Source organism: Perca flavescens, chromosome 21 (genome assembly GCF_004354835.1).
Source record: "Perca flavescens isolate YP-PL-M2 chromosome 21, PFLA_1.0, whole genome shotgun sequence".
In the NCBI taxonomy this organism is placed as follows: Eukaryota; Metazoa; Chordata; class Actinopteri; order Perciformes; family Percidae; genus Perca; species Perca flavescens.
The window spans coordinates 27,550,293-27,576,252 of NC_041351.1; the positions used below are offsets into that span (position 1 = coordinate 27,550,293).

Here is a 25,960-nt window from a genome sequence, read left to right on the forward strand (position 1 = left end):
TTTTTCCTGGCCTGGCTCAAAAAGTGAGGCTTGGTCAGGTGCCTTTGGCATTTGGTATTGGCACAAAAAGTCTCCTTCAGCGTTATACAGTATTTAGACGTGCTTTGTTGCGACTCTTGCCGTCACTTTTTGACGCTCTCTGGAAACACATCTAGCCCTTTGGCATCACTTTTTTGATGCTCTAGGACGTACGTTTAACTGGCATGTGGCACAAAAACGGGACAGTGAGGTTTAGGAAAAGATGGTGGGTGGGGTTACAAAATTTCATTTCAGTGATGGAAACAAACCCCAGTTCTTGGATGAAAGTCCTGTGTTGTTTGACCCATCAACCAAACCAACCAACCTCCTTACGCAGATTTTCTGTCTTTATTACTACTCGCTAACAATGTCTTTCTTCATACTATGTCATCTTACAGTGCCATGGTCGAGCTTCTGCTCTGCCCGAGACAATGAGAGTCACTGACCAAGCTTCAGTATTTTAAAGTGATGGTTCAGAGTAATTTTACCTTAGGGTCACCTCGAGCCAAACAACCCCTCAATAAGCTTTTTTCCCTTGGTCTAACATTGGGCAAGTTAGCGCAATCAGCCAAATGGCTTAGTGCAGGCGCTAATGGAACAAACTGTGTATCTTGTAAATTACCCCACTAATAATGCCTGTAACGATACCAAACTTCTACAGTAGTACAAATAGGTTCTGTACTCATAAAACGAGGCATTAGAAAGTTTGTAAGTACACCAGGAGTTTATACCCGAGTGCGCTTCTCTGTTTACTTTTTAGCGCAGTCCTACTAACCGGATCAAAGTAAAATTCCGCCGCTGCTGAGAAACTAGTCCCTCAAAATGCAATGCAATCATTGAAATGCAAGGGTAGTTTTTTTTCTAACATTATTCTATCAACAGACATTTACATCGATAGTCTGGCATTATAATTTATTTGCCTCGGGTGTACGGTAAGGAGTGGCAGGCTAGCAGATACTGTTGGCTTGCGCTAGCCCATCACCAGCGAACTCTGCAACTGGAAGGACTGGATGAAAAGTGTTGAAAACTGTCTCCACGGATAAATAACACACTGGCTAACTTGGAAATGATGTCCTATGTCCAAAATTCTGAACCACCCCTTTAACTTAAAGGGTGATGATTTGTTAGTGTTCTATTCACATCAGTGTTGGGAAGGATACTTCCACATTGAATTGAAGTGTAGGAATGCGGCCATCAAATCCTGCTTACTTAACAGGCCTACTCTGATCTGTTCTTCTGTTCTAACTGGCTGAATGTGTTACTTACTAACAAGTACCTGAACAAGCAGATAGATTTTTGTATTTGTAGTCCCGAACTGCATACTACAAAAATCTAACTAAGAAATTTTAGCTAGCATGTCAAACAGAGCTAGTCAGTCTTTCAATGGTTCTGGGGCTAGTAAATCAGCACATAGAATGTAAAGTTGCACGTCAACTAAGCAGGTAGCTACCTGATACAACTATAAAATAGTAAGATGACCAGTAAAACTACAGCAGACGACTGGAGTCTTTGGACGCTGAAGGGAGCAAGCAGAGGTTGCACTGCACAGTTATATTTCATTCTCCCTTCTCTTTCTTGAATGTGAAATGCTGTTTGAATTTCCAAGATAGAAAGGCATTCCTGCTCTGGCTCTGTCATGCCGGTTCCGGCTCCATCTCTACCTCTAGCGCCTGCTGCTCCTCTTCCGACTGCATTGAGACTGATCTCGCAAATAGCTAATTTTTTCATTCATATGATACCAATATCTTCACTTTAGCTTTAAAACAGAGTGACAGTATGTTCACACCACTGGTAGGCCTTGAATCGTTAAGAGGTTAAATAATAAGAGGAACTGGAAAGTTTGTATTTAAAAACTTTGATCTCAGTCAGGCTAGCTTTTACCCTGCTTGAAGTTCTTATGAGCTGGGCTAACCACATCCTTGCTGTGTCTCAAATCGTGCATGTCCAGGGTGCGTTTTTTGTTGCCCTAACTGTTGTCGCCGCATGACGCAAATTTTTTCTGGCTAAACTCCACTGGCACGGCCCCTGAAAGGACCGTCATCTGGTGATGCCTGTAGCCGGGTCACAGTCCCCTATTGTCGGCTAAACAACTGCTGCTGGTAGCCGGCATCCCGGAGCTCTGTAGCTCGTTCTATGTTTATTGTTCTATGTCACTATATAGACTGTTCACGTTACAGCACTTTACTTAGTTTAGTTAGGGGGATACATTTTGTCCCCACTGGGGATAAAAGTAATTCAGCAGAGGCAGAAATATATATATATATATATATATATATATATATATATATATATATATATATATATAGGAAATCCCACGCATTCCCCTCTGGCAAATTGCGCCCTGTGTACGTCTGTACATGCACTTGCTATTTTGAGTACATAGTGTATTCACACTGAAGAAGTGTGGCCAACTGCAGTGCACTACGAGTCCCTGGATGCTGCAGTCAAAGCGGTCAAAGCTTTGAGTGTTGAACACTGGACACTAATCGCACACAACAGCCACCATCTTTGCTATGGAGCGGACGCTAACGGGAACACCAACGTATTTTTTAATACAAGGCTGCAGCGGTTATTATTGAAACGGTGAAACACAACCTACAAACAAATGTAATATATACATGTTTATACATGTGTTTATTTTTTCAATAAGTACCACTATACTGCCATCAGTTAGTGAGAAAACAACAAAAAAGCGGACGACAATAGGTGGCAGTATTGCTCCGCCCGGCTGCAATTTACCATTAAACTGAAGAAGAAGAAGAAGAGCCATTTGCAGGCAGTGCATAACGGCCGTGCGCGATGTGAGACCACATTACCCTGTCGAAATGTACGCACTACACAAGTGCGTACATAGTGTACATAGTGCACTTCATGTAAGTGTACTCACGGAAGTATCCAAGACACACATCCTGACTCCAGCTCGGAACTAAACACAGACATGCGAGTGGTATCACTCTTCTCATCTCGCTCTCTGCAAGAAAGTTAATCCCCCAGAATGTTTTAACTTCTCCTTAAGGTGTAGTGTCTTTTGTCTCTGTACTTACTCTTTGGAGGACAACTTTTTGAACCTTTACATCATTAAAATTAAATGTCAACTCAAAACATCAAAAGACTCAGTTACCTATCTTTCTTACACAACCAGAAACAATCTCTAAAGAGAGAAAGACAAAGAGCTGCCTGTGAATGTGACAACACAATTTGACAAAAAAATCTCCCCTGATTACGGTTTCAAATTGCCAAAAGACCTCCAACTGACCTGTTAACTAAGCATGGGCATGACGGCTCTGCCTGTGTGCTCAAGGATATTTGAGAAATCGGGAAGCTGCTGTATTGAAAATAAGATCATCTCCTGAAGTTGTCTAATCCTCTGGCTGTCAACAAAGCAGACAGGTATCACAGCAGCGACTGCCACAGGAAATAGATCTGTTTGCTTTTTTGTTTGTTTCATGGGAGCGATTACTCTCCAAACTGTGCAGAGGGGTAATAAAGGAAATGTTCATTTCACTTCAGATGTGTCATTGTGAGGGAAGAACCCAAAGATAAATCCTTTAAGACCACTCCGTCTATTTTATCAACTGCAGGGTTTACTCAAGGAAAACAGCCTGCGGGCCCTATCAGTTTTCATGTTTTTGGGTCTATGAAGACGGCAGGTTTGCTTTTAAAGGTGATGCTTATCACTCTTGTCATCAGCGTGTTGAGCTGGAGATTGGGATCTTTATTGATCTGAGGCAGCCAAGTCGCTCTGGCCTGTCATTTTGCTGAGAACTCAAGTCCCATCAGGAGATGTAACAATCTACTGTCAAGTTAGTTTCTACTCACCAGGAATTGCTTTTAGTCTTAAGGGGATTTTTAGACACTAGAAAAGGTTCTCTTTCTTCAAGCACTCGATTAGTGTGGGTTCAGGATATGCAAAGATGTCTGGGGGATTCAAGTGCAAATAAAAAAAGTCTACCCTTTGGATAACCTGACACTGCTAGAATCATCAGTCTGTAAGTACTGAAATTCAGTGCTTTTGGAGAATCCACTTTTTAACATACCTTGTCTCCATCAGTTAATCATTTCCTACACTTCCCAGGACACCTTTCGACAGCTCCAGTCAAGGTGACTTGTCATGTTTAGCTGTTGTATGGAGAGAGAGAGTCTACGCACAGTGAGTGGGTGTTCAGAACAACATCCCTGTCTCCTAGAAATGTATGTTTTTATACAACTAATTTGCAACAGCAATCATTTCTGGAGGAAACATGACAATGATAAGGAAATGCTGGAATGTGTTAGGCAAGTCACAACATGTTGATACTGAACATACCAGTTAAAAATGACACACAAATCACATTTTATTTGTTTTCCTACAAAATCCGCTTCTGCAATACAACATCAGCTCTTAGCAACAAAAGCATGATTAAACTTGTGGTTATGGTTAGGCATTCACGGCGAAGATCATGACAATGGTCTTTCTTACTACAGAGAAAGTCTGCAGTGAATAGAAGCAAAAGACAGCATGTGTCCTGTATAAACATTTAACCAAATCCACAATTTTTCCCAACCCCCTCGAGTCCCTTAGACAGAAATGAACCATTAAAATACCTGCCACAGGTGTGTCAGCTTATGAAACACAACTTTAATGCATGACCACTTTAGTTGATGTTGTATTTTAGTTGTGAAAAGGACCCTACTACGAAGCACGTTCAACATACCCAGGATATGTCTTGGTTAGCTCGCTTCACCAAGCCTAACAACCGCAGTCATGCTAAGCGGTCACACGGCGGTTAGTCTTCTAGGATAGGGTAAAAAAAATGCTCTGGGTTGTTTGCATTTCTTTAAACCAATCACAATTGTCTCGACGCAGCGACAGTGGCTCTGCAAAATAGTCTCAGGAAGGAACTTGTTTTGGTGGAACATTTGTACCCCACAAAAGAAAACGCCATACACTATATTAAATTGGTGGATTTGTGAGGACTATGGTTAACTGCTCCTCAGATCTCTGCAGGGTAAATCCAGACAGCTAGCTAGACTATCTGTCCAATCAGAGTTTTCTGTTGCACGACTAAAACTACTTTTGAACGTACACCAAAACAAGTTCCTTCCCGAGGCTACGTTGCTCCGTCCGCCCAAGACAATTGTGATTGGTTTAAAGAAATGCCAATAAACCACAGCATGTTTTTCTCCTATCCCAGAATGCTGCGTGGACTAGCCTGACTGACCTTCTTACGCAGCACTGTGGAGGAAGGGCTGGTAATGTGAGACTATCTGCGAAACAACTCCTTAACTATGGATGTGATATATCAGACATTAAAACAAAATGTGATATAAATATATACCAATAAATCTTTGATTATTTGTCTTGTCATGCTTCCTTTATAATAAACAATTACATACTGAAAACATTTGCATCAATGTTCCTTAACCCTCCTGTTGTCCTCGGGTCAAATCTGTCAATCAAAAGGTTTCTATATCAGAAATATGGGTTTCTTTACAAAATAATGTGGATGGTTCCATATAACGCTCCTCACATGTTAAATAAATGATTAGTTCACTACTTTCATTGAATTTGGGTGTTATTCAATTTTATAGCATGTAAAGAAAAATTTATAATAGAACGTTGAAAAACGTAGGAAAAAAATGTCAAAAACATTGGAAAAAGTGCCAAAAAACGTAGGAAAATAGTGACAAAAATGTCAGGAAAATCTTCAAAAACGTCAGGAAAAGTGACAAAAACATGGGAAATGCTTAAAAAAACTCAAAAAAAGTGCAGAAAAATATTGACAGAAACTTTGAAAAAAGTGACCAGAAGTGTCGAAAAAGACGACCAAAACGTTGGATTTTTTATTACATTTTGACCCAGAAAAACAAAAAGTTGCATGGTCAATGGGGAAGATAACACAAGCGTTAAAGAATTTAAACTCTAACCTTAAAGCCTTTCCAGCATCTCAATGTGTTTTTTTTCCCAAGCGGCAACCTCCGGTGCCGAACAATGAAGCCATTGCTAGTTCACCAAAAAAGTTTGCCAAAAAAAACTGCAGTTCATGAAGTGGCGACATGATGCTGGCTCCAAAAAGGGAGTCAATCCCCATAAAGCCCCATGTTAAAATGCCCAATTTTACAGCAGAATTAAACATGTTTACAGCCTAGAAAAAATGCTATGTCATCATACTTTTGGCTCTTCAGAAACCTATGGCTGACGTCACGCAGACTACGTCCATATCTTATACGTGTATGGATTTTCCTCTCTCCTTCCAATAAAGGTGACTCAGATCAATCCTCTTGTGATAACATGACAGCATAAGCAGTGGTGTAGTCTACGTGATATGCAGGTATACGCAGTATACCCACTTAAAAATGCACAATGGCAAGTAACAACATACTTTCCATTATAATTTTGATATATTTTGAATTGTCATCTGTGTTTTTTTCTTCACATAGGCTAAATAAAGGTATTTCCACCGTAAATTGGTGCATAAAAGTGTGTCAGAATGCAGGAAAGGATGTCTTTTTTTCCTGGGGGAGGACACCCACAGCCCCCCTCAAGGCTCATCCTGGCCCATATTTATAGGTCCATACATACACAGTGGAGTATACCCACTACAATACATTAGACTACACCACTGAGCATAACAGCACATAGGTTTGTGAAATTGACAAAATGACACACAGAGTAGCTTAAAGCCGATGTCTAAGTGTCTGCTCAGATAATCCTTTTAAGTGCTTCCCCCCCCCTTACAACGAACATACAGTAAGTAAGTGCACACCACAAAGTCTGCCTCTGTTCTTCTCCCAATAACCTATCATGGTTGTTTAGCTTAATGTTAGCACTTGAGGAAAATAGCAGAGAGGATCAGTGTCAATTCAGATGAAGAATAATAGTTGAGTGAGGGTGAGTGGGTGATGCATGTTTGTGTGCCTGTGGATGCTTGGAGTTTAGGTTGTGGGAGGGAAGGGGGGATCCTCAGTTATTTTATATCTGATAAAAAAAAGAAGAAATTGGATCAATTAGAAAGGGTTCTTTCACCTCTTCATTGTATCTAAGCTCTGCCTTTGTAAGACGCCAGGGAGAGATGCGAGGACCAAGGAATTAGTGAAGGGAAGCAGTTGCACACACATCCTCTCATGCTGAGCCAGAAAAACAAGGTGTATAAAAGTCTGTATGAGTTCCAAATTAGGTGAACATGATATGAACAAAGCATATTACTAACAAAGCAGTTACTTTGCACTGTAGCATTGCCAGACCTTCCTCCGCAGCGCTGTTTTAGTTGTGCAATGGAAAACTGATTATAAGGCAGAAATATGTATACAGTATGTTGTCATTATGTGTATATAATGCCACAGTGTGGTTCAGCTTGTTCCTGTTTTGAAAGAAATAATTTGTCAATTTAGGGGGGGGCAATATTGTGTAATACAGTATTTGTATATCTCTGTGTGTATGTGGGGGGGGGCACATTGTGCTACATTTTATGTATCAAAAGTGTTATATAAATAAAGTCTGATTGATTGATTGATTGATATAAGCCCTTACATTTACATGAAAATATATATTTGACATATGTAATGTTATTACAGTATTATGAAAATGTAGCTATAGATTACTTAATCTAGATACAGTGTACTTATTGAATCACAAAAACTTTACAAAGTGTTTAACAAGTAAACATGAGCGAGTCCATCAAGAATACTAAAAACATATTTAAAAAAAACTTCTAACATTAAAGAGAAAGCAGATAAACAGAGTGTGGAGGACGGAGACTAAAGCAGTAATATGATATTCTGTTTTAACTCTGACAAGAGTGTGATATCTTCATTCAGCCAGCAGACGCCCTCTAACCCTATCCTCTGAATCAGTAATAAGACGCAGGCAGGGAGTGAATTTAATGCAGCCAAATCTGAAGCAACCGTGACACAGACCATAACTTAGAGCTGCTGATCGGTCTGTGCTCGGCGAACACAACAGGATTACAGGACACGTGAACATAGACATGAGCCGGTATGAGATTCTGACGGTAGGATAACTTTCAGCAAAAATACCAGGGCTTCATGGTATAGCAATATTGCAATTACAGCTTTATAATATATTATTTTGAAATGTCTGGGTAAAAAAAACCTTTGATTTTTAAACACACTGCACACTGACAGGGAGAGGGATTTTTGAACTGCACTTTCTGTCCTTGACTACTCTTACCGCAGGAGCGGTACGCCGGAAGATTTCAGTGGTTTTGAAACTGTGGCTTTTGGCTAGAAATGGTGATAGGTGTAAACCAAGCCCTGGGTATCCTGCTCTGCCTTTGAGAAAATGAAAGCTCAGATGGACCGATCAGGAATCTTCTCCTTATGAGGTCATAAGGAGCAAGGTTACCTCCCCTTTCTCTGCTTTGCCCGCCCAGAGAATTTGGTCCACCCATGAGAGAGAGACATCATGGCTTTCAAATGAGGAAAGTGGCAGTTGGTCAAGGCCATTAGGGGACCACTAAGGTCTATATAAAAGAGACTTCAGATACAGTATTAGGGGACCACTAAGGTCTATATAAAAGAGACTTCAGATACAGTATTAGGGGACCACTAAGGTCTATATAAAAGAGACTTCAGATACAGTATTAGGGGACCACTAAGGTCTATATAAAAGAGACTTCAGATACAGAATTAGGGGACCACTAAGGTCTATATAAAAGAGATTTCAGATACAGTATTAGGGGACCACTAAGGTCTATATAAAAGTGACTTCAGATATAGTATTAGGGGAACAACTAAGGTCTATATAAAAGAGATTTCAGATACAGAATTAGGGGACCACTAAGGTCTATATAAAAGAGACTTCAGATACAGAATTAGGGGACCACTAAGGTCTATATAAAAGAGATTTCAGATACAGTATTAGGGGACCACTAAGGTCTATATAAAAGAGACTTCAGATACAGAATTAGGGGACCACTAAGGTCTATATAAAAGAGATTTCAGATACAGTATTAGGGGACCACTAAGGTCTATATAAAAGAGACTTCAGATACAGAATTAGGGGACCACTAAGGTCTATATAAAAGAGATTTCAGATACAGAATTAGGGGACCACTAAGGTCTATATAAAAGAGACTTCAGATACAGTATTAGGGGACCAGTAAGGTCTATATCAAAGAGACTTCAGATACAGTATTAGGGGACCACTAAGTTCTCTATAAAAGAGACTTCAGATACAGTATTAGGGGACCACTAAGGTTTATATAAAAGAGACTTCAGATACAGTATTAGGGGACCACTAAGGTCTATATAAAAGTGACTTCAGATACAGTATTAGGGGACCACTAAGGTCTATATAAAAGAGACTTCAGATACAGTATTAGGGGACCACTAAGATCTATATAAAAGAGACTTCAGATACAGAATTAGGGGACCACTAAGGTCTATATAAAAGAGATTTCAGATACAGTATTAGGGGACCACTAAGGTCTATATAAAAGTGACTTCAGATACAGAATTAGGGGACCACTAAGGTCTATATAAAAGCATCCAAAGAGCAGCATGTCATGGGACCTTTAAACCGCGGTATACTTTGAAACCAGTAACTAGCCAATGCCTACATGAACACTGCCAGGAGAGCATAACAGTGAGTGCACCGAGGATAAAGTATCATCACAGGTCTGTACTACGAAGCAGGATTTGCGGTTAGCAAGATAACTTCAGGTTTTCAGGGTTACGACAGATGTTTACCTCTTACCCTGTGTACATTACCGTGGTAACTTATGCTGCACCTACTGACCAGTAAATTCTCTTAGAAAAAGGCATCACCATTCAGAGAAGATCCTGGGATCGTGAGAGAGTTAGATACCGAGAATCTCAGAATGAAATAGCACAACGTGGTGTCAACATAAAATACAGGGCTTTCGAAGCGGAGAGTTGAGTTCACTTCGCTGCGAAAAAAAAAATACTTTCACCCAGGAAACACTTGCTCGTTCCTCGGAAGGATCTTTTTCCTAAACTCATCATTTTGGTGCCTAAACTTAACTCGCCGCATGACGCTCACTTTTTTCTGACATATTAATGAACGTCCGTTACATTTAAGCCTTTGCCAAATGAGTTGCTACAAAGCTAATTAAGACTATCAGCTCCACACACCTCTCTCTGGATTTCTCAGTAGGACTATGTTCAGAAAATGATGATGACGTCCAGCGACTTTCCCGCGCATAAACTTGAGTGAAGATAATGACCTCTTCTGAAGAGTCCATCATGTTTTTTTAATCCTCCATGTCCTCCTTGGCTACTAGCAACTGTGTGGAGGAGGGGTGGGGATGGTGCGCCGACAGTTTTGTTGTCATTACTTACAATTCGTCATGGGGCGACAGAAACTACGCACTATAGCTTTAAAATTCTTCTATTTTAGGTAAATAATATATGGTCTATTCTCCTAGCCTCACCTTGCCTGCATAGCTTTGGACTGTGGAACGAAACTCACACAGACAAGCAGAACATACAAACTTCAAAGACCTTCTAGCTCTGAGGCAACTTTGATTTCATTGCTGACCTACAAGAAAAACTTTATTTATCTTATGTTTGCATATCTGACATCTGTAAAGGATTCTTCATTAAAGGTCTAGGGCGCCTTTATACTAGTTCAGTTCATATGGTCCGGGTCAACGGAAAAAAATGATCCAGTGTTGCCTTTAAGTTTGGTTTCCGGTTCATGTTCACGCTGAGATTTTACAAACAAACCAAGAGGAGTAGATGAAGTAAAAGGGACTGACAGCTAACTCTGTGATTGGACAGTGGAGTCATTCTGCAACATCGGCGCATCATCAGGATCCACATGCCGAAATCCAAATGTGATGACTGACGGCAGTTCACGATGCACTTTAATGCTTCTGAAGTGTATATTTATGGAGTCTTTCAGTAATAACTGATTGTGAGCAATATTAGTATCATAAGACTGCAAATAGACCACATGTTGTGAATAATGACAGTTTTGTACAGCAATATTAGGGGGGTATCTCTGTTATACACTTTTTAATGAACTGCCAAACAGAAAGGATGCAAGCTCACACCAGTTTTGCTTTTGATTGATCATAAAAATACTTATTCGTGATGACGCACGTACGTGTTACCATGGTTACCAAACCATAATACTGTATACATAATTTATACAGATCACTTGCTGAACACAGCACATGGATTTATCAGCAGTTAAGCTTTTGAATTCATGCTAAAATCAAAAAATCCTGTGGTTGGTTGCACCAGAGTTTGTTAGGTGTGAGAAGATGCTTAATCTATGTCAGAAGTGATTTAGTGAGGTGGTGTGTGTCCTCGCTGACCTTCCTAAAACAATTATCTCCTCTGGCTTTGGTGGCCCATGATGGCCTAAAGCTCTAAGTCTAAAGCAATTAAACTGCATTTTTTTGTCTGCTACAACATGTAAATCTTCTGCTCTCTCTGTAAAAATCTGCATTTCAAAAGACAAAATGTATATTTTATATAAAGGGAGAGTTGAGTGTCAAAAAAAGAAAAAAAATCCAAGATCTTGTAGCGTACATTAGCCACATTATGCAAAACATAACAGCAGTCATAGGCACTGTTTTTACACTGTGTTTCAGCTGTGCTGCCCTACTTCCATCCTGATCATAATATAATTCATAAAATGAAGTGGGGGAGCAATGCCAGCCTTCCTCTGGACAAAGTATTATCTGTTAACACATCATGCAGTCCCAATTTAGGCTGCTGTTAAGGTGTCAGGCTGAGGAATTGGCAGGCTTAGCATCCCTGTAGGGGTTATTAAGTATCCCAGCACAGAGCGTCCCAATGCCAGCTCCCCGGTGACTGATGGAGACACAAAAATACATGCTTTAATGAAGGCTGTCGACGCCTTCCCTGTGAAATATGAATATGTCCAGTGGACATTGTCATTAATAATTTAAAGGAGCTGTGACGCTTCAATGCATGCCACTGCACAGCGTTTCTCCTGAGACTGGACAAGCACCAATTGGGAGAGACAGTCCTGATAAAAAAACAACATCCATACTTCTAATGAGAATTAACTGCGCAGATAAATACTTTGACTTTGTAATTTGGTGTTGGACCCAGACAGACTCAACACGGTAATCCCAGCTAAACTCAGTTTTCCTTTTCATTTATTGAGTCTTTGTTTTAATCAAGAAAAATATGTACAATAGAAAATCATAATCTGCCTCATAGTGTCAAACTTATGTACAGTAAAGGGGATAATCACACTGAATGCCTTAGAGGAGGAAATCATTTTTAGTCATGTCATGGCTCTGTATATGGCAATGTCAGTCTGGTCCAGACTGAAATATCTCAACAACTACTGGTTGGACCCTAACCTAACGTGGTGCCAACATAAAACATAGAGCTTTCAAGAGGGGAGCGGAGTTCACTATGCTGCGAAAACAAAATACTTTCTCCCAGGAAATGCTTGTTCGTTCCTCGTGAGTGTTTTAATCATAAACTGTCATCACCACGGCCCCTGAAAGGACCGTCATCTGGCGGTGCCTGTAGCCGGCTCACAGTCACCTATTTACAGCTAAACAACTGCCGCTGGTAGCCGGGGTCCCGGAGCTCTGTAGCGGCTACATACATCCAGCAGCTGCTGCTCAGATTGTATCGTACTATGGAACTACAGACTGTTCACATTACAGCGCTTAGTTTAAAATACTTCTAGTTTAGGTATATAATATATACGGTCTATTGGTGAAGTAGCATTGGGGATACATTTTGTCTCCACTGAGGATACAAATAATTTTTGGAAACAAGATGATTTTATGACGAGAGGCTGGAGACGATGACGCGGCCCAAGTGCTATTTATGCTTGTAGTGGCACTGCGCTAACCTAAATAGGCCAATGAAAAAGGAAAGTTTCCAATTTTCAACCCTTCTAAAGCGAGTCCTCCTGTGGAAATTTACTGCAAGATAAACACAAAACTCCAGGTAGGTTACTGGTGCCATTCATCTGCACCTACGGCAGTACAGAAACCTTTCAGGTAGCTACCTTGGTTGGCAGAACGCTCAACAAGACATCTTTAGGTGACCGAAAATGTTCCAATTACCTTTTTTATAATAAAGTGAAACACATGGCGAGAGGGTCGAGGTTTAATGTTAGCATTTTGCTCAAAGCACCACTGTGCATAAGTCTACAGTCATTTCATTCATTCAAACATTCTTAAGTAGGGAACGGTTATTAACTGCAACAATACGTTTCACCATAGGCTTCATCAGGTTTGCCGTGGCTTTCACTTGACCTTATATAAAACTATAACTTTGCAGTCTCAGTACGTTGTCACCGTCTTTTTACTCCGGACTCTTGCTCCATAGCAAACTGGAGAACCTTCACTTTCAGCTGCCCCTTCTCTCCCTGAGGAGGTCACAGTTTGTCTCGACTCGGGCATGACAGATCACTGAGGTGACCTCTGTGTTTTTGAGCCTGTCAGACGTAATGACACAGGCCCTCCTCCTCCTCCTCCTCTTTCATCACCTACTGGCAGCAGCCGGGACTTCTTCTGGGAGTCGGCGAGAGAGAGGGATGACAAAGGAGTGATAATGATGTGAAAAAGCGCCCTGACCTTGGGATGATTGGGATCATCGTAGCGAGGGCGACGTCTCCCGGGGCTACAGCTTGGGTAAATCTCACATCACATCTTTACTCAGCAAACTCACATATTGTTAGCTCAGATGCTGCTCAGATGGAGCATCTGAGCTTTTTTTAACCACACCTCTGTACTCTTATTTCCTTTTATAAATATGCATTTAATGGAGGATTGTTGGCATAACAGCAGAAGATATTCTGCTTCGATGGATTTTGGACAACCCCAAATTAAACGTTATACTGACAGAAATGGGCCAAATAAGCCAAAGATTGCTCCTTATGAAGTAGACAAAGATGCATTAAAGGTTACGCTATTTTCAGGTTCAAACTTGTATTGTGGGTTTTCTACTAGAACATGTTTACATTAATATATGTTCAAAAATCTTTTTTCATGCTGTCTCACTGAATATACCTGTATTCACCCTTTGTTAGCAATTTCTAAATTATGGTCCCATTTATTTAGACGATAAAGCTGGGAAGGCTTTTAGGGCGTGGCTACACATCGACCTGTCAATCAGGAAAGAGGCTTAGCAAAGCATATCCATGGCACTGTCGACATTAAAATAGCCGTGAACTTGTTTGTTGGTGTTGAACATGTTTTCATCTTGAAATTTGACCCTCTTACTGTGTTTTCACTTCATCAAAGTTAATTGGGACATTTTGGTCGCCTAGAAATGTCTTGTTCAGTGTTCTACCAACCAAGCTAGCTAGCTACCGCTAGCATTAGCTGGTATCTTAAGGAAAAGTTTGCAGATTTTCAACATCTCCGCTGGATGACTCGCTTAAGAAGGGTTGAAAATTGGCAACTTTCCCTCCTTAGCGTTTAGCTTAGCGCAGCGCCATGAAACCATAAACAACACTAGCTAAGCTGCGTCATCCTCCCCAGCTCTGCCCTTTTATCTAAATATTATCACTTATATGCTCAAAAATACCAACATGGCAACGGCAAAAATGCAAACTATTGGCTTCAAAACAGCAATCCAGAAACCAATGGGTGACATCACTGATGCTACGTTAATTATTTCATTTTTTTGTCTATTGTCTTTACCCCAAAATGCACTAAGCATAGTGGCCAGTATGTGACAGTGTTATGTGCTCAGTAGCAACCTTTCTTTACAGCTTCCACACTTTGACCCCCTTTGCCCCACCCCCGCCATCTCACCCTCCATTTCCCGCAGAGGTAATGAATGGAGGAGCCGTGAAGGCCACGGTGAGTTTGAGAGGAGGCGCCGGGGCAACCCCCAGAGGTCCACCACGATCACAGGAGTCATTACCCACCGTCAGTATCGATCTGCCCACTAGTGCTCTCTCACATTACTGTGTGGTTTCAGAATTTCATTACCCCCCTCTCTCCGTCTCGCTGTGTATACTGAATGTTTATGTGTATACATGGCATCTAAGGATATATACCTGACTCTAGAAGAGTTTTCTATACGTTCAACGTGGCCACAACTGTCCAGATTTGCAGCCTCCACATAAGACTCACAAGGTGAAGCTGGAGGCAGTGAGGTAGCACAAATGCCTGTCCAACATGAGTATTTCTGTTATGTATCTCATAACAGCTACACTGAATAACACCTGTCGAAATGATCCTTTCTGTAAGCATGTGCTTCTGGACCCTGTCACTACCTGTGTGTGTACTGTAATATGGTTTCCATTTACTGTTTAGTTCCATATAGTTATCTAACCAATGCACTACAGACAATGGGCCATTTCACCCAACATTTGAAAAAATAATAATAATAATTAATCTTCTTGCTTATTTTTTTCCAGGTGGATCTACGTTGATCTAACTAGGCGTTAAATATAGTTTCCAGTAAGATTATGTGGTAGATACACATCTTATATTACGCGTGACATTAAAACATATCTCTGCCATGTTTTCACATACACATCTTCTTGCACTTTATACTTCATACTATGAACCTTCGCATGTCCCTGGTCAATATTTCATTCATTTCAATATTTTTCATGTTATATACAGCTCTTCCACACTTGCACCCCGCAATGTTGCATTGGTTGCAGAGAATGAGCCAAAGAGAGGCTGGGTCTAACGGTCCCCTGACCCCCGAACGTCTCCGGAGCTGCATCGGCCGGTTCTCCACTCCAGCAAGCAGCGACACATTTTACAGCCCCACTGATGCGCATTGTCACCAATCACAACTGACAACAATCGCCATTTTGATTCGTACTAACCAAATGAACACGGCAAACAGTTCAATGGCCTTTCTATAAATTTTATTTCTATGATTGATGATTTCTATGAATTTTATATCCTTTCGTTTAGGGGTTCTGGGTCAAAGGCTTTTAATACATAGTAGTGTCGTGACTTTTGCCGTTCCGCTTTTATGTATTCTTTTTCTGATTTTACTGTATGTTTTATTCCTTTCTGATTTTACTGTAAGTTATGTTTTACTGTTGTTACTTCATGTAAAGCGCTTTGGAAACCTGCTGCTTGCTGTAAAGTGCTATATAAATAAATGTTGATTGATTGACATCTTCTCCTGTTAGCTCTGTCGCACCTGTTCGGGTGGGACAAATGACAGCTTTATCATTGTTATTGGTATATATATATATATATATATATATATATATATATATTTACTTGTGGTGGTGGGTGGCGCAGGATGTGAGGGTGCGGCGCATGATGGCTGGGTTCAGTAATAAACTAGTCAAATTACTGTTTATGAACTATATTTTGAAAACAATGACTACATTACATTAACCGATAATTTAGAAAGAATAACTATTTACTTATTAAACAAATTAGACTTAACAATGATACAGATAAAATTATTGCGACACTATCCTGCATCAGACACAATTTCAGGGTAGGTATTAGTGTTGCACGATATGAGTAAAATATGCGATATGCCATAACGTTGTTGGATATCGTGATTTTACTTACAATAAACCTTTCTGCTGCTTTCAGTATTCTGCTAAAATACACATTGCTTGTTGAATTTAAAACAAATGAAAGGAAAGTGTAGCCGTGATGATTTTTGCCAAATGTTAACGGTTCAGCAGATAAAATACCAGATTACCTGGAGCCCAAATGATATGTGTACAGTATACTAGGCAGTGGTGTAGTTCACGTGATACGCAGGTATACACAGTATACCCATTAAGAAATCTCCAGGATTTCCATATAGCCACTTAAAAATGTGCAATGATACACAACAACATATTTTTGTGACAGAACTTTCACTTCACATATTTGTATTCACAAATACGGGGTAGAGTAATGTGACAGCAAACTAAACTAACACTGCAGAACATGCACAGAGACTTTTCTCATCTTTCATCGACCCGCTGAGCACTGAACGTAGTGTGTGCGTAGCAACCGGGCCCAAATGCTCCGCCTACACTAACGCCAGTACCCTCCCTTCAATGCACATTTAAGACAAATATAAGTAGCCTATTTTATTTTGTACTCATTGCTTTGGGGTCAACTTTTGTGATCCAGGCTTGGGTCCCTGTTGTAAAAGCCTCTTACTGCTTTATATTCCATTATATATTTGAATGTCATCTGTGTTTTCCTTATCATAGGATAAATAAAGGTATTCCCACCTTATGGTGGGAATACCTTTATTGCTGCATAAAAGTCAGAAATCAGAATGCAGGAAAGTAAGTCTTTGACGCTCAAAATAACCCTATAACAATTAACAAATAGTTGTAGGAGCCACATGGTGTATGTTGTTTATGGTTGTTCATTCATATTATTTATTGATTATTATATTGTGCACTTATATTGTAGGCGGTGGGCGTATTCATCACGGTTTGAGCAAAAGTGATAACATTATATTTGTTTGCTTCACCTGTTCACCTGGGTTTTTTGGGCTTTGACAGAGAGGGGGTGAGCCTGGGAGCAAACACTTTCTGTTGACCGCCGCACTAACGCACTTATTTCGACTAACAAAGTAACTGTACATTCGGTAACTGCAGTACAAGTTGTATTTTACGTGTGGAGAAATAAATCTGGCTGTATGCAAACAATTTCTCTTTCTATACAATAGACAGAGAAACAATGGTGCTCTGATTAGAATATGCAAACAAGAGGGGGCACAATGACACCAAACAATAATGTGTAAATGTATTGTGGGTACTGATTTCTTTTCTCCTTGACACATTTGATTTACAGATCTTACTTGTGTAGCAGAAAAAACAAAACATCCATGTGCAGTATGTCCAATTTATAAAGCAGAATAAATACTTATATCCATCGGATTAGAGCTGGGCCACACAGATATCACTCTAACTGCAGCTTAAATAGTGAATGGGTTTAGCAGCAGTTTGAATGTAAGGCTCCAGGGTGTTTTAACACTGATCTGATCCTGTAATGGCTGTTGCAGGCTGAAGCCTCTCACTGTTGAATGAGGACACCTACCGGCACTCAAATCACCATCCATCCATCCATCCATCCATCTTCGTCCGCTTATCCGGTGTCGGGTCGCGGGGGGAGCAGCTCCAGCAGGGGACCCCAAACTTCCCTTTCCCGAGCAACATTAACCAGCTCCGACTGGGGGATCCCGAGGCGTTCCCAGGCCAGGTTGGAGATATAATCCCTCCACCTAGTCCTGGGTCTTCCCCGAGGCCTCCTCCCAGCTCCCAGCACTCAAATCACCTCCATTATTACTTTTGCCTTATCTCTCCGCTCCCCCTTGCCTTCACTTAAAACCCCCATCCCCATTTTCTTGATGCATCTCTCCCGCACCTTATTGTCTCCTTAGGAAGCTTCATGTCACAGGAGATCACAGTCAGTGGTAGAGAGGATATCACAGCCTCAAGGAGCTTTTTGTCCCTCTGCTTCTCCACTTGAGCCTATGAAAAAAAAGGAAAAGTGATTAGGTAATGCATCTCAGATCTTTTAAGACCTGGCCATGTATAGCCCCACCAAACAGAAAACAAAATGAATAGGATTTGTTTTGCGTCTCCTTGAAGGCATTTCATTTTTTTATATCATCTCTTGGTAGTCTTTGTAAATCTTTTTATATTCAATTTGTGTCTTTTCATAGTCTGTTTGTATCTCTTTGTAGTCATTTATGTCTCTTTATAGTTGTTTTGCATCTCTTTGTTGGTTTGTAGCATGGATGTATAATAAAAACCTGGATATGGTGTTGGAGGTGGCGCATGAAGCCAAAAAAGTTCAACTGCCGCGTGTAAAGTCAACCGGATGATCGGCATCGCTTCCACACTATGGGGCCCCATAGAGCAGGCGCACTAGCTACTTCCAGTTTAGCGCTCCGCTAACCTGCATGGGGATTAAATTATCGAATCATGCGGCTCTTCTAGAGTTTCCAAATGTTTTCGGACCGAATGGATCAAATTCTGATAGTGAAACAATTAATTTTAGGGGGGTTGGGATGCTCAAAAAAAAATGTATCAACTGATTTACCTACGTCTCTTTCCCCATGTGAGTCTATGGGAAAAAGTCTTTTTTGGGCCTCATGGCATCACGTAACGGACAAAGAAGTTGGATTTCCACTGTTTGGCCACTTTTTCAAATTGGCTTCAAACCCTGGCACACTCCCTGGGGTAGTCATTGTGTTTTGGGTCTTGGTAGTACTGGTTGCATCTCTTATGCTGACCTTACACCAAATGACTTGTCATGCAATTCCATTGTCGCAGTCTAGAGTTGGGCTCTCCCATCATCTCAATCCTTTGGTGTAAGGTGGTCATAAAACTCAGTCCAAATAAGTCTTTTTCCCGTCTGGACGTTCCAACAAAATGAAACGTGTTTGATATTATCCTAAGTTTTAAGTCTTGGTAGTGAAGTTAAATCAGACCCTGCAAGATCCCCGGTCTTTACATATTATGATAGTCTTTAATCTTGGATGTGAGATGATTGTCTTTAGATGTGAGATGGTGTCAGACTTTAGTCTTTTCAAAGTCTTCTAGTGTCTGGTGGACATAAGTTGTTGTTTTGTGCCTCCGTAGTTGCTTTGTGTCTCTTTATAGTTTGATTGCATCTCTTTGTTGGTTTGCGCCATTTTGTGGAAATAGTTGTTGTTTGCTGTGGTATTCTTAAGAAATCCTGACATGCAGGTAATATTGTTGTTGCTGTTCTGGTTTAAATTACTATTCTCCCTTAATTTTCTGCATTTCATCAAATGTTACCATAGCCTCAGTAAGCTGTGCAGCTGTCATATAAAGGAAAAGTTTTTGGTTGGTAGATACTTAGTCTACCTACATCCTCGACCCACATCCGGGGTTGCTCCGTTGCCGACGGAAATTACGCCAGATGTCCTTCATTTAGGCTGGATATCCATTGCCTTGGGCTTCCTTTGTGTTGGCATTTTAAACTCCGGTGGATTTGCTCCTCAGATCTCTGCAAGGTAAATCCAGACAGCTAGCTAGACTATCTGTCCAATCTGAGTTTTCCCTACATTTGACTGAGCTTTGTCACTTTCTTTCTTTCTTTTATTTTTTAGATACATTTTTTATTATTTTTATATTTTTGAACATACAGAACATACGAACACAATTGAACAAGATAAAAAAAAAAATGTTTGGTTGCGGTTGCGCCAGCTAGCCAAACTTTGTTCTGTTTCCCAAGCAGGTGTAATTTAGAGTTGTCATTAAGTAACAAGACAATCGGGTCAGTACGAATACTACAACATATCACATCAGATATTATTGATGTTGTTTTATTCCAGAACTCATGCACCTGTTCACACTCCCAGACCATGTGCAGGAAAGTTCCAGTTTGTTCAGGTTGACAGAATAGGGAGTGGGAATGACTTTAGAGATGTATCTCTTCGGAGGAGTCCAGTATGTCCTATGGCATATGTTGAAGTGGATCTGCTGGTGATTTGGGTTCTTGGAACAATGGAAAATGTTGTCCAAACTGTCTCCCAATTAATTGCGTTCCCCTCAGTGCTCAGGGGTCTCATTTATAAAACTGTGCATAGGATCCTTACTATAAGTGTACGTACGCCCATAAGCCTAAAATGGCGTACGCCGAAAAAAAGTCAGATTTATAAAACCGTGTGTACGCACACCTGTAAGCAATGTTCCCTTTATAAACCACAGATTGACTACAAGTGTGCGTACGTGGATCAGCCTCTTATCCCGCCCTGTACACGCCCATTTTTAACCATAAATAGTCAATGCAAAGCACCTCGTGAATGCTGATCAGTATGTTAATGACCATGGCAGTTCTTTTGTTACACCGAATCATGACGTCTGGCGGAGAAAAAAATAAATAAATAAATAAACCTCTCAGACGCTCGGGAATTGCTGCCAATTGAATTATAATTTCGTCCTGTTGTCGCACAGTGTAGGGAAACATTTCCCTCTGGAAATAGCCAGTTTCCCCCAGAGTGGCGAGGACCTGTATTTGGACCGGGATGACACGGTTCCGGCGCGTTGCCCTCTCTACTGGACCCAATTCAGTACATAGATCCAAGAGCTCAGCTTTAGGGAATCTAAATCAGCAAGTTAGCCAGTCATCGTCATGGTCCCTGAAGTCTCTTTCTCTCCTGATTCTTCCATTGGGGGTTAGTCCTCCTGCAGGGCCAGCAGTGATATCATGCAGCATTATGCACGGGGTCACCGCAGTATTTATATGTTTACAGCAATTTGTGATTGTTAACACCTTGCCAACACAGCAATACAATCTGAAGACGAAAGAAAGTGTAATAGGCAAACACACTTTTCTTCATGAAGGTTTTGTTAACAGTTTTAAAGTTCGGACTGATAACGAGGACATTAAGGGTAAAGATTGCGCGAGAGCTTAAAGGCTGTATTTTCAGACTTTGACATTTGATGATATATGCATAGTTTTAAAGATATATATTTAGTTATTTACACTGTGTTCTGCCGTTATCTAATGGTAGGGTATTTGATGCTATCCTGTATTCCATGTAGTCGGGCCATCACCTCCTCCTGCGCTCCGTAGCGGACAATGTGACGGCGAGACAGTGCCGATTACATATTAACAACACATTTTTATTTAAGATTTCAGTTTATGGAACAGTTATCACTGAGTACAAGCACAAATAACATTTCTGGATTTAATCTTCATGGTAACATGGATGATATGGAGTGAAAAAAATGTGCGAGGCATCAATATTGTTATTCCCACATTTACTTTCTGCAGTCTGACTTCAGCATAGTATAGTAGCATATTTGCTCCTCCACCTGTTTAAAGTTAGTCAATGTATTGGTGATAATAGGGCCATAGGCTAGCATACACGTTTTTGGACACACACCTGCAAAGGCCAGGTCTTGCAGTCTTAGACTGAGGTTTTGCTCTATTTCTCTCCATTGGGAAATTCACAGCAGGAACTATGTTCAATTTAACAACAGCAATCCTGGACCGTAGCGATGCTGGTAGCGCAGACCAATTGGTCAGATCCTTTCATAGTTGTCCTGGACAACTCGCTGTAGGGATGTGTGTAAGGTGATGCCCAAATATGTAATTTTGCTTTGGGTTGGTATTGTAACACTAATGGTTGATGCCACATGCCTGTTGTTCAATAAAAGAAGGTTAGATTTATTCTAGTTAATTTTATAGCCTGAGATTGAGCCAAATTCGTTGAAGAGCTTAAGAATTTTTGGGATAGAGTCCTCAAGATCATGTACAACTAAATTTTGTCTGCAAATAATGATATTGAGCTGCTACTGGATTTAATCTGGATATTACAGATTTTATTTTGCCTTATGGCTTGGGCTAACGGTTCAAGAGGGATTGCAAACAGCATGGGGGAAAGCGGGCATCACTGTCACGAGCCCTGCTTAATGGGAAACAGCTGAGAGTGCAATCCATTGGTTGAGACTATGGCCGTGGGATTCGCATATAAAGTATGTACCATGTCAATGAATTTGGCCCAAAAAACAAGCCTCTCCATTACTTGCCACAATTAGTTCCACTCTACATGGTCGAAATCCTTTTCCGTGTCCACTGGTAAAACTGCTGCCGTTGTTGGAAGTAGCTCTGGATTCGCTTTGTTTCAATTTGAGAGCAAGCAATTTGCTTGATTTACAGCCGTTAAAATAGTAATTTTGCCTCACTCTGTGCATTATGAACTCAGCTCTCCTTCTTAGCAGATCATTCAGCTCTGTTTGACTTGTGACTAGAAAAGTTTGTGTAGATTTAAAAAAACAAGTCTTAAAAGATTGCTCTAACGATTTACAGCGTTCTTCCAACTCTGCTATCCGTGCCTCTCTTTTCCTCTTCAAATTGGCCGCGAAGGAGGATGTAAAATCTCTAATAAATCCTTTAGTTGCTTGCCATGTATATGCAGGGTCAGAAACTGAGTCAGTATTAATTGATATAAATTCAGCCAGTTTGGTTCTAAATTCTGTATCAAAATCTGTTTTCTGGAGAAGGGAATTATTAAATTGCTATCTCTTAGCTCTTTCTCCTAACATACCACAACAGAATGTGGTTATTAGCGCATTGTGATCAGACAGAATTGCTGGTTCTATTGCTGTTGTGTGGAACACTGTCTTAAGCTCACTGGAGCACAACATATAATCAATTTGGGAGTGGGTAAAGAAGGTGTAATCCTTGCTGTAAGATGGTGGGATTCCACAACTGCTTTAAACATGTCTGATATGTGTTTTTGGGCTTTTGTGTGATTGACTCCTGATCTATCCTGATTTAAATCAAGTACTGCATTCACGTCTCCCCCTATGATTACTGAATATTCGTTGAGAGAGAGCAATTCATTGGTTAGGCGTGGGAAAAAACTTTTACATATATAGCCGGTGCATGTACCGAAACAAAGGCTATTTTCCTACTCCTTATCGTGGTACATATATAAGCTATCCTGCCTGAAGTCTTTACTGCTTTTGTCTACGGTGAGTGCGCATTTCCGCAACAGCAACACGATGGGGCCCTTGGTTTTGGTGTCGTCACTAGATGAGACAGCAACCTTAAAGTATTTATTTTGTAGACGATTTACATCTTTTACGTAAATGCCTCTCCGTGAACCATCACCTTATCGTGGTGGAGAGGTTTGTGTGTCTCTGTGAACCTGAGGGCTGTGTTGTCTGGAGCTTTGTGCTCCTGGTAGGGTCTCCCAAGGCAAAGTGGTCTCAGGTGAGGGGCCAGACAAAGAATGGTTCAAAAACCCCAATGAATAAGCTAGACAGAGATGGAGTGACCCTGCCCGGAGGAAGCCCGGGCCCCCGCCTGAGCCAGGCCCAGACGGGCGGGCTCGTCGGGCGAGCGCCTGGTGGCCGGGTTTGCCACGGAGCCCGGCCGGGCACAGCCCGAACAAGCTACGTGGCTCCCATCTCTCCAGCCCATGGGCCCACCACCTGTGGGAGGAACCGTTGGGGTCGGGTGCGATGCCACATGGGTGGCAGTGAAGGTCAGGGGCTTCGACGGACCAGACCCGGGCGGCAGACGCTGGCTCTGGGGACGTGGAACGTCACCTCTCTGTGGGGAAGGAGCCGGAACTGGTGCGGGAGGTGGAGCGCTACCGGTTAGATCTGGTGGGGCTTACCTCACGCACAGTCTTGGTTCTGGAACCATACTCCTGGATAGGGGTTGGACTCTTTTCTTCTCCGGAGTTGCCCAGGGTGTGAGGCGCCGGGCGGGTGTGGGGATACTCACAAGCCCCGGCTGAGCGCCGCTGTGTTGGAGTTTACCCCGTGGACGAGAGGGTCGCCTCCCCACGCCTGCGGGTTGTGGGGGAAAACTCTGACTGTTGTTTGTGCATATGCACCTAACAGGAGTTCGGAGTATTCGGCCTTCTTGAGACCTTGACTGGAGTCCTGCATGGGGCTCCAGTGGGGACTCCATTGTTCTGCTGGGGACTTCAACGCACACGGGCAATGATGGAGACACCTGAGAGGCGTGATTGGGAGGAACGGCCTCCCTGATCTAAACCAGAGTGGTTGTTTGTTGTTGGACTTCTGTGCTAGTCATGGATTGTCTATAACGAACACCATGTTCGAACATAGGGATGCTCATAAGTGTACCTGGTACCAGAGCACCCTCGGCTGAAGGTCAATGATCGATTTCATAATCGTTTCATCTGATCTGAGGCCGTATGTTTTGGACACTCGGGTGAAGAGAGGGGCAGAGCTGTCAACCGATCACCATCTGGTGGTGAGTTGGGTCAGAGGGTGGGGGAAGACTCTGGACAGACCTGGTAAGCCCAAACGTGGGTAAATTGGGAACGTCTGGAGGAGGCCCCTGTCCGACAGACTTTCAACTCACACCTCCGGCGGAGCTTTTCGTGCATCCCTGTGGAGGCTGGGGGCATTGAACCCGAGTGGACAATGTTCAAAGTTTCCATTGCTGAAGCTGCGGCGAGGAGCTGTGGTCTTAGGGTCTTAGGTGCCTCAAGGGGCGGTACCCCACGAACACCGTGGTGGACACCGGTGGTCAGGGAAGCCGTCCGACTGAAGAAGGAGTCTTTCCGGGATATGTTATCCCGGAGAACTCCGGAGGCAGTTGCAGGGTACCGAAGGGCCCGAAGGGCTGCAGCCTCTGCCGTGAAAGAGGCAAAGCAGCGTGTGTGGGAGAAGTTTGGAGAAGACATGGAGAAGGACTTTCGGTCGGCACCAAAGTGCTTCTGGAAAACTGTTCGCCACCTCAGGAGGGGGGAAGGGGAACCATCCAAGCTGTGTACAGTAAGGATGGGACACTGTTGACCTCAACTGAGGAGGTAATAGGGCGGTGGAAGGAGCACTTTGAGGAACTCCTGAATCCGACTAATACACCCTCTATGTTAGAGGCAGAGCTGGAGGATAATGGGGGATTGTCGTCGATTTCCCAGGCGGAAGTCACTGATGTAGTCAAACAACTACACAGTGGCAAAGCCCCTGGGATTGATGAGATCCGTCCAGAAATGCTCAAGGCTCTGGGTGTGGAGGGGCTGTCCTGGTTGACACGCCTCTTCAACATTGCGTGGAAGTCTGGGACGGTGCCAAAGGAGTGGCAGACTGGGGTGGTGGTTCCCCTTTTTAAAAAGGGGGACCAGAGGGTGTGTGCCAATTATAGGGGTATCACACTTCTCAGCCTCCCTGGTAAAGTCTACTCCAAGGTGCTGGAAAGGATGGTTCAGCCGATAGTCGAACCTCGGGTTGAGGAGGAACAATGCGGATTCCGTCCTGGTCGTGGAACAACGGACCAGCTCTTCACTCTCGCAAGGATCCTGGAGGGAGCCTGGGAGTATGCCCAACCGGTCTACATGTGTTTTGTGGATTTGGAGAAGGCGTATGACCGGGTCCCCCGGGAGATACTGTGGGAGGTGCTGCGGGAGTATGGGGTGAGGGGGTCTCTACTCAGGGCCATCCAATCTCTGTATGACCAAAGTGAGAGCTGTGTCCGGGTTCTCGGTAGTAAGTCGGACTCGTTTCAGGTGAGGGTTGGCATCCGCCAGGGCTGCGCTTTGTCACCAATCCTGTTTGTAA

At 42.1% G+C, this 25,960-nt stretch overlaps 1 protein-coding gene across 2 annotated transcripts in view; it reads right to left on the reverse strand.

Moving 5' to 3' along the window:
* Positions 1-18,205: 18,205 nt before the first annotated feature.
* LOC114547798 (histone H4-like) overlaps positions 18,206-25,960 on the reverse strand; it is a 74,090-nt gene continuing 66,335 nt past the window's right edge. Inside the window, exon 2 of one of the 2 annotated variants that reach the window (XM_028567216.1) lies at positions 18,206-18,406. In XM_028567216.1, coding sequence (XP_028423017.1) covers positions 18,257-18,406 — 150 coding nt within the window. In that variant the 3' untranslated portion in view covers positions 18,206-18,256. The remainder of the gene's footprint in view (positions 18,407-25,960) is intronic. The other variant, XM_028567217.1, reaches the window with a different exon arrangement.